General features: G+C 46.0%; 1 protein-coding gene across 1 annotated transcript in view; it reads left to right on the forward strand.

Annotated features, from left to right (window-relative positions):
* Positions 1–8,801, forward strand: part of UNC13D (unc-13 homolog D) — a 28,905-nt gene that overhangs the window by 9,770 nt on the left and 10,334 nt on the right. Inside the window, exons 16-26 of the mRNA XM_044675147.1 lie at positions 201–257; positions 378–475; positions 1,216–1,267; positions 2,086–2,216; positions 2,405–2,525; positions 4,050–4,193; positions 4,715–4,810; positions 4,986–5,192; positions 5,847–5,909; positions 6,739–6,818; positions 6,933–7,062. Coding sequence (XP_044531082.1) covers positions 201–257; positions 378–475; positions 1,216–1,267; positions 2,086–2,216; positions 2,405–2,525; positions 4,050–4,193; positions 4,715–4,810; positions 4,986–5,192; positions 5,847–5,909; positions 6,739–6,818; positions 6,933–7,062 — 1,179 coding nt within the window. The remainder of the gene's footprint in view (positions 1–200; positions 258–377; positions 476–1,215; positions 1,268–2,085; positions 2,217–2,404; positions 2,526–4,049; positions 4,194–4,714; positions 4,811–4,985; positions 5,193–5,846; positions 5,910–6,738; positions 6,819–6,932; positions 7,063–8,801) is intronic.

Genomic DNA, 8,801 nt, shown 5'->3' on the forward strand with positions numbered 1-8,801 from the left:
TAGCCTTCCTCCTGCCTCGATGGCTTCAATCGTGGCTATCTAGCCACTGACCACCGTCCATGCTCCGATTTGGGTGGGCTGAGCCCAAGGTGTTCCGGGCCCTCCTCCCGACTCCCAATCTTCCCAGCCTACCCGTAGCCATTCAGCTCCTTTCTCTGCCGGGCCCTCGGGACAGATACGATGAGTCTCTCCCCCCACAGACAGGTACCCTCGAGTGGTTCCACCTGAAGCAGCAGCACCATCAGCCCATGGTCCAGGTGAAAGGCAGGGCATGGGGTTGGGAGTTTGGGAGGAACAGATTGGAATGAAGAGGTTCCCCTCTTTTTCCTATTCTCGTTCTGCTAATTTGCTTTCTCTCAACTCCGACTCCCTTCTAGGACATGCAAGAAATGGGTAAGGCCGTACTGAGCCTGGTTCTAGATGTCACTGGGGATCTGCAGCAGTGCCAGAGAACCTGGAACAAAATCTTCAGCAAGTGAGAGATAGGGCCAGGAAGGGAACTCGGGGATGGGGCTCAGAGAGCGGGACTTGGGGGAGCCAAACTTCAGGGGACCCAAGATGAAGAAGGAAAGGGAAGGGAAGGGAGGAAAGCCAGCCTTCAACAGATTGGGAGCTGGGGGAACTGGGAGCTAGAGGAAAGGGGGGCTGGCCTGCAAGCTGAGAAATGGAAGCTAGAAACGGGGAGGTCCAGCCTGAGTTTTGAGGATAGGGATCTGGGAGTCAGAGCCATCACTAGGGGATATGATCCAGGGCTCTGAAGCTTAGTCTATGGCACTTCTCCAGTAGCCTCACTCCAGGGGAGTTAAGCCTCCTGCAGGCCTAACTGTTCCTTCCCTCCACCTCCCACTTCAGCCCTATCTACCCTAAATCGACTGCTTCCCAGCAACTTCCTGGTAGAGCTCCTCATGGAGACCAGTGCCCTGGGGTTTCTGGCTCTTCTCAACCCAAATAGGGCCTCTCCCCACCTCTCCCACCATGATTTGTTTTTAAAAACTGATTTGAGGCTGAATTTCCCACTCCTCTCTCCTTCTCCTTTCTTATGCCCACATATTTTGCAAAACTTGCCCATGCCCCTAAATTGCTAGTTCTCTGAGGAGAACCCAAGTTTGGGGGAACTAGCAAAAATTGACCTTAGAATGCAGGCTTGGGGCAGGGGAAAGAACGTTAGGGAAGTGTACCCAACCTAACCTTCTCCCTCCAATCTCTTCTCCCTAGTACACTGAAGATTGATCTTTTCTCTATGGCCTTCTTGGAGCTGCAGAAGCTTGTGAGCGCCTTCTTCCTTTCTCTCTTTTCCCTTCCTGGTGCCTGGAGAAGGGGAACAAGCACTTATTAAATATATTCCTGGCACTATGCTGAGAATTTTACAAATATCTCATTTGACCCTCACAACCTTGGGAAATAGTTGCCATTGTTATCCCCATTTTACAGTTGAGGAAACTGAGGCAGAGGTTAAGTAACTTGCCCATGATCTGAATCAAGGATCCTCTTTTTTTTTTTTTTTTTAAATCCTTACTTTCTGTCTTAGAATCAGTACTGTGTATTGGTTCCAAGGCAGAAGAGCAGTAAGGGCTAGGCAATGGGGGTTAAGTGACTTGCCCAGCGTCACACGGCTAGGAAGTGTCTGAAGTCAAATTTGAACCCAGGACCATTCATCTCTAGGCCTGGCTCTCAATCCACTGAGCTACCCAGCTGCCCCCTCTAGGATCCTTTGAGTAAGAAAAAAAAAAAGAAACAAGTTCAGATACCCCTACATAAGGCTCTAGCATAAAGGGGGTTTTCACTAGACTATGCTCGGGAAAAGGGGACCTCTAGGGTACCCCTCTCTTGTGAAAGCTTAACCACCAAGCTGATTTTTGTCCTAAGGAGAGCACATATCACAGCTAGGGAATCTGAAGCTAGATTTGAACTCAAATCTTCCTGACTCCAGACCCAGCATTCTGTCCACTGCACCAACTAGCTGCCTGGGGCTAGAGAGAGAAGTTCCACCCTGGAATACCACCTGCTATTGCTGCCTCTCAATCCTGCACCAGGGCACTGCCCCCAGCCTGGGCACTCCTGACCCACAGGTCTTTCTCTTTGCAGGTGGCCCAGCGGGTAGAGGAGCACCTGGCGGCGGTGGGTAGCGTCGTGTCCCCAGAGATGGGGGAGAGCTTATTCCAGCTTTATCTTAGCCTCAAGGAGCTCTATCAGCTGGTCCCTCCTCCTCCCGAGAGGTGCCTGTGCCGAGTGGGAAGAGGGGACATACAGGATGGAATGAACTTAGAAGAGGTTACCCTGGGATAGCAGCTGTCTAGAGAGAGTCAAAGGGAGGCGGGTAGAAGAGGGACACTAAAGCACCCACCCAGCTGCCCAGGGTAGCCCCTTCTCTCTGGGACCTGCACCCACCTGCTGCTTTCCCCAGGGACAGGAGCCTGGATCTAGATGGCTTCCACAAATGGTTCCTCCCAGCCATCCCTGCCTGGTTGCTGAAGACCTATAGCGTGGCTCTGGCTCGGCTACAGCGGGCAGTGCAGATGGACCAGGTAGGGTCTGAGAGTGGGGAGAGGTCACCAAGAGACTCTACCTACCCTGACTCCCCTGCGTCCTCTGGGGAGAGCCTAAATGCTTATCCCCTGTGGCCAACAGAGAGGAACTTTTAGATATGTTCTCATTTCTCCAACAAATGTCTCCCGTGGTAAATCTAGAGTCAACTGAGACATCTCTCCTTAGACTATATTAATAATAATGCCAGCTCATATTTATATAGTACTTTAAGGTTTACAAGATACTTAAAAAACAAACAAACAAACAAAAAAAGACAAAAACCCTTTACCTTCTGTCTTAGAATCAATATTAAGTATCAGTTCCAAAATGGTAGAGCTAGGGAATGGGGTTAAGTGACTTGTCTAGGGTCACATAACTAGGAAGTGTCTGAAGCCAGCTTTGAATCCAGGACCTCCCATCTCTGGACCTGTTCTCTAACTACTGAGACACCTAGCTGGCCCCTACAAGATACTTTAAATAGATTATTTCATTTGATCTTCACAATAACCCCTTGAGGTAGATGCTATTATGCCCATTTTACAGATAGGGGGAATGAGATTTGGAGACATCTAACTGAGGAATCTACATCTAGTTATCTGGAGAGGAATTTGAACCCAGGTCTCCCTGACTCTTTTTATTTTATTTCATTAAATTTTTTCCCATGGTTACATGATTCATGTTTTCTCCCTCCCCTCATCCCTCCCCTCTCCCAGAGTTGACAAGCAATTCTACTGGGTTATACATACATACACACACACACACACACACACACACACATATATATATATATATATATACTATCACTTGAACCCATTTCCATGTTCATTTTTGTAAAAGAAGAATCCTTTAAAACCAAAACCCTAAATCACATACCCATATAAACAAGTGATAAATCACATATTTTTCTTCTGCATTTCTGCTCCCACAGTTCTTCCTCTGGATGTAGATAGCATTCTTTCTCCTAAGTCCCTCAGGATTGTCCTGGATCGTTGCATTGCTGCTAATTGCAAAGTCAATCACATTTAATTGTCCCACAGTGTTTCAGTTACTGTGTATGGTGTCTTCCTGATTCTGCTTATTTCACTCTGCATCAGTTCATGGAGATCTTTCAGTTCTTATAGAAATTAAGCATAACCATTCCTTATGGCACAATAGTATTCCATCACATCATATACCACAATTTGTTCAGTCATTCCCCAACTGAAAGGCATCCCCTCGTTTTCCAATTTTTTGCTACCACAAAGAGTGCAGCTATGAATATTTTTGTATAAACAGGTCCTTGCTCTCCCTGACTTTTTAAAAATTTCATGTTTATTTATTTAATAATAAACCTTTACCTTCTGCTTAGAACTGATACAAGTAATGGTACCAAGGCAGAAGAGCAATCAGGGTTAGGCAACTAGGATTAAATGACTTGCCCAGGGTCACCTGGCTAGGAAGTGGCTGAGGCCACTGCTCAGCTCTTATAAATTTAATAAAACATTCATTATTCTACACCATCTCCTCTCTTCTTCTTCCCCAAGCTGGTCCCTCTAGGTGAGCTGATCAAACACAGCACATCGGCTGTGGATCTGTCCACATGCTTTGCCCAGATTAGCCACACCGCCAGACAGCTGGCTTGGCCCGACCCTGAGGTTGCCTTCATGATCACGGTCAAGTTTGTTGAGGTATGTGGTACAGGAGGATCTGAAACCATCTTCCCACTCCCTGTGATATTCAAATATTCCTGACCTGCCCATCTCTTCTTCTTCTCCTTCTCCTCCTCCTTCTTCTTCTCTTTACCTTTTGTCTTAGAATCAATATTATGTCTTGGTTCCAGGGCAGAAGAGCAGTAAGGGCTTGGCAATTGGGGTTAAGTTGACTTGCCCAGGGTCACCCAGCTAGGGAGTGTCTGAAGCCAGATTTGAACTCAGGACCTCCTGTCTCCTGGTCTGGCTCTCTATCCATCGTCTCCATTTTCCTCATTGAATCGTCTCCCCAATTCCTTCCTTTTCTGAGTCAGCCTTCAGAGATTCTTCTCCTCCTGACCTTCCATCCCTGCTCATTCTCTCAAGCATCCTCATCCCAGAGTCTTGGCTCCCACTGTTCTCTTGTGACCCTTGGAATCCCTCCCTCCATCAGCTCCCCCTGAAAGGGCCGTGTTTATTTATTCTCTTTCTCTTCCCCAATGGCCACCATCCATCCCCAGGATACCTGCAAGCTGGCTCTGGTGTACTGTAGCCTAATCAAGGCTCGAGCCAAGGAACTCTCTGTCAACCAGGACCAGGCACAGGCAGCTAATATGGTGAGAGCCTGGATCTGAGACAGGGCGGATACAGGGGAGTCAGAGGATGGGGAGGAAGCCAGTGGGGGGACGTCTGGCTTGCACGATCGGTTTCTTCTAACCCAGAGACAGGGATAGGGCAGGGGAGAGAATCAATGCCTTGAAAGCAACTGAGGCCAGGCTTTGTGCACTCCAGCTGTGCGTGGTGGTGAATGACATGGAGCAGCTTCGGCTAGTGGTCCTGCGGCTCCCGACCCAACTGGCATGGCAGGACCTAGAACAGTGGGCAGGGGCCGTCTTAGAGCCGGAACAGCTGCAGCACACACTACACGCCCAGCTACAGGGTGCCCTGGCTGGTCTGGACCACGAGATCCGAAGTGGTGTTCGGACCCTGGCTGAGCAGGTACCTACCTCCTCCTCCCTGATGAGGTCCCTTTGAACTTTCCTTTGACTTTTTTTTTTTTTTTAACCCTTATCTTCTATCTTGGAATTAACAAAAAGTTTTGGTTCCAAGCCAGAAGAGAGGTAAGGGCTAGGCAATTTGCTAGGAAGTGTCTGAGGCTAGATTTGAACCCACGACCTCCTCTCTCTAAGCTTGGCGCTCTATCCACTGAGCCACTCTATCCCCCTTCCTTTGCTTTTAATCTCATTTTGCCCATGAGCCTCAACTTGATTTGGTGACTCGTCCTAAATGATTCCTCACATGTCCCTAATGTATAATTAGAAAAATCTTGTGCCCCTGAACTACATTACCCAGAATCCTTTTCCTTTTGTCCCCAAGTTGCATGCTTCCGTTGTTTGTATATAGTTGTGGGTAACCCCTCCTTCTCTCTCTCTTTTCCCCTGTGCATGGCTGGGTGAGCTCTCTTTTTTTAACTCTAGTTTTTATTTTCCTTTGCTTCAAGTTAGTATTAATAAACTTTATAAATATAATACTTGGAGTATTTGGACATTAATTTTAATTTTCACATTGGACCTATCTGGATCTCAGCCAACAATTCTGTCCCATCTATGTCTTATTCCTTCACTGACTTCCTGATCTCTCTGTGGCCTGCAGCTGGAGGCTGGCATTTCTAGACACATCCAGAGGATTGTGAGTGAATCTGCTGTTCCTGAAGATGTGAGTGAGCCCTTTGTGTGCGGAGTGGGGGGAGCACAGATTAGATTAGATTAGATTAGAATCTTTATTAGGTTGGAGAGTTTTAGAGAATTATAGGATTGAAAACTAGAGGGGACCTTCAAGAGCCTGCCCATCTCTTCTTCATTTTACAAGTAATTTGAACCTAGGACCTTCCATCTCTGGATCTGGCTCTTAATCCACTGAGCCACCTAGATGCTCTCTATAATTATTTCTTGAACACTTATTTATTTAATTTCCTTTGGCTTTTTTGTTAATGATTTATTTGGAAATTTGTTCATAAAATGAACATCAAGGTTTAAATAACGTGCCCAAAGCCTCCTAGTAGCATAAACCAGATTGAAATTTAGTTGAAATTCCAAGGTAGAAGAGCAGTAAGGGCTAGATAATGGGGGTTAAGTGACTTGCCCAGGGTCACACAGCTAGGAAGTGTCTGAGGCCAGATTTGAACCTAGGACCTTGAGTCTCTAGACCTGGATCTCAATCCACTGAGCTACCCAGCTGCTCCTGAAATTCCGTTTTTCTGATGACAGACCTATTATACTCAATAACCTTACGCAGGTAATTAGGAGCAGGGATGTCTCTAATCACTGGCCCATGGATAAATCCTTTCCTCCTTCTGGGCCTCAGTCTTCCTCTCTGTCAAATGAAAGAGTTGGATTCTCCAAGGTCCTGTGTTTAGCTGATATTCTGCAGTTCTGGGATTCAGGGCCAGGCTGGGCTGGTAGGTCAGACAAGAGGGTAGATTTTGTCAGGGAAACAATTGTCTTCCTCTAATTTTTTATCCTTTTTTTCTTTTCTTTTCCCCTAGGCTATCCTACCTCTGATGAGGTTCTTAGAGTCAGAGCTTCATTATATGAACAGGAATTTGGTGCAGGAAAATTTTAACAGGTTTGGAGATGTCCCAGAATGCCCCTAGAAATGCAGAGCAGGCCTCCTCCCTCTCTGAAATGACAGCTTCAGATGCCTGAAGATGTCTCCTCTCCTGAGTCTGACTCTCTCCAGGTTAAATGTTGTCAGTCCTGGGAGGGGGTCTTCGGAGCCTTTCACGGGCTCCAATGGGTCAATATCCTTCCTAAAATGGGCCTTTCCCTGCCACCGCCTGCAGCTGTCCAGGCAGAGAACCACGGAATCCGTGTGTCCGGATGCTACGTCTCTATCTGCGTAGCTTAACAGGGCATTAGTTTGTTTTGTTTTAGCTACCAGATGACTGTCTGGGCTTGTATGCAACTTTTGATCCGTGTATATTTTTATATGTATTGCTGCCAAGTCAGGAATCTCCATCCTATATTTATTCAAAGGATTTTTGGGTCTTTCCAGGCACCACATTTTAGTTTATCTGATTTTATTATTAGTCTGTTGTATTATTATTTTCTAGTATTTGTTTATTTGTTTGTTTATTTATTTTTAAACCCGTACCTTCTGCCTTAGAATCAATACTGTGTACTGGTTCCAAGGTAGAAGAGTGCTAAAGGCTAGGCAATGGGGGGGAGAGGGGGTAAGTGACTTGCCCAGGGTCACCTAGTTGGGAAGTGTCTGTGGTCTGATTTGAACCCAGGACCTCCCATCTTTAGGCCTGGCTCTTCATCCACTGAGCTCCACCCAGCTGCCCCTGTGTTTATTTTCAAAAACTTTTAACTTCCATCTTAGAATCTAATTTTAAGACAAAAGAGTAGTAAGGGGTAGGCAATTGGGGTTAAGTGATTTGCTTATGGTCATACAGCTAGAAAGCATATGAGGCCAGATTTGAACCCAGGTTCTAGCCCTCTATTCACTGTTATCTAACTGCCTCTGGTATTTATTTTTTTAGTATGTATTATTTATTATTATTAGTCCATTGTGACAGCTATCCCTCCCAATTCTCTGTCATTTACAATTTGATTAGCCCATCCTCTATGTCTTCATCCAATGGACTCAGGCTCTTGGACCCTTTCCCATCATATGGGCTTTCCCACCCATCCCCAATATTAAACTCTTTCCTAAGGGGGGACCACACTTTAAAGTAGCTGAGGATTAAGAGGACAGAGAGTAGAAATGGGGAATGGGCTTGGGGTTCATTCATTGAAAAGGCAGTAGCTACAATGTGCCAAGCACTGTGGGAAGTGCCAGGGATGTGGAGATTAAACTTCTCTGCCCTTGAGAAGCTTATATCCTATTGGGTGAATCAGTGCACACACAAAAGACAAAATTTGATTTGAAGTCCTTTAGTGGAGCCCAGGGAGAGCGCTTTGGGAATCCATACAGGCTTTAGAAAGTTGCTCTTGAATTTTGAGGGAAGCCAGGCACCTAAGGGGAGGAGGGCAAGCATTCCAGCAAGTCAAGGTTCAAAGGGCTGAAGGAAATGAACTCTTACATACAAATGGCCTAATTTGGTTGAATCTGTGAAGGAGAGTAATGTGTAGTAAGCCTGGAAAAATAAGCAGGAGGGGGCAGCTAAGTGGCCTGAAGACAGGAGGTCCTGAGTTCAAATTTGGCCTCAGATACTTCCTACCTGTTTAAACCTGGCCAAGTCACTTAACTCCCATTGCCTAGCCTTTCATGCTTTAGAATATACTTAGTATTGATTCTAAGACAGAGGGTAGAAGGTGTTTTTTTTTTTTTTAAAGAAAGATAGAAGCAGCTGGGTGACTCAGTGGATTGAGAGTCAGACCCAGAGATGGGAGATACTGGGTTCAAATCTGACCTTAGACACTTCCTAGCTGTGACCCTGTGCAGGCCACTTAACCCCCACTGCTTAGCTCTCACTGCTGTTCTGCATTAGAACCAATACATACATTGATTTTAAGATGGAAGGTAAGGGAGAAAGAAAGAAAGAAAGAAAGAAAGAAAGAAAGAAAGAAAGAAAGAAAGAAAGAAAGAAAGAAAGAAAGAAAA

This window comes from Gracilinanus agilis, chromosome 4 (genome assembly GCF_016433145.1).
Source record: "Gracilinanus agilis isolate LMUSP501 chromosome 4, AgileGrace, whole genome shotgun sequence".
In the NCBI taxonomy this organism is placed as follows: Eukaryota; Metazoa; Chordata; class Mammalia; order Didelphimorphia; family Didelphidae; genus Gracilinanus; species Gracilinanus agilis.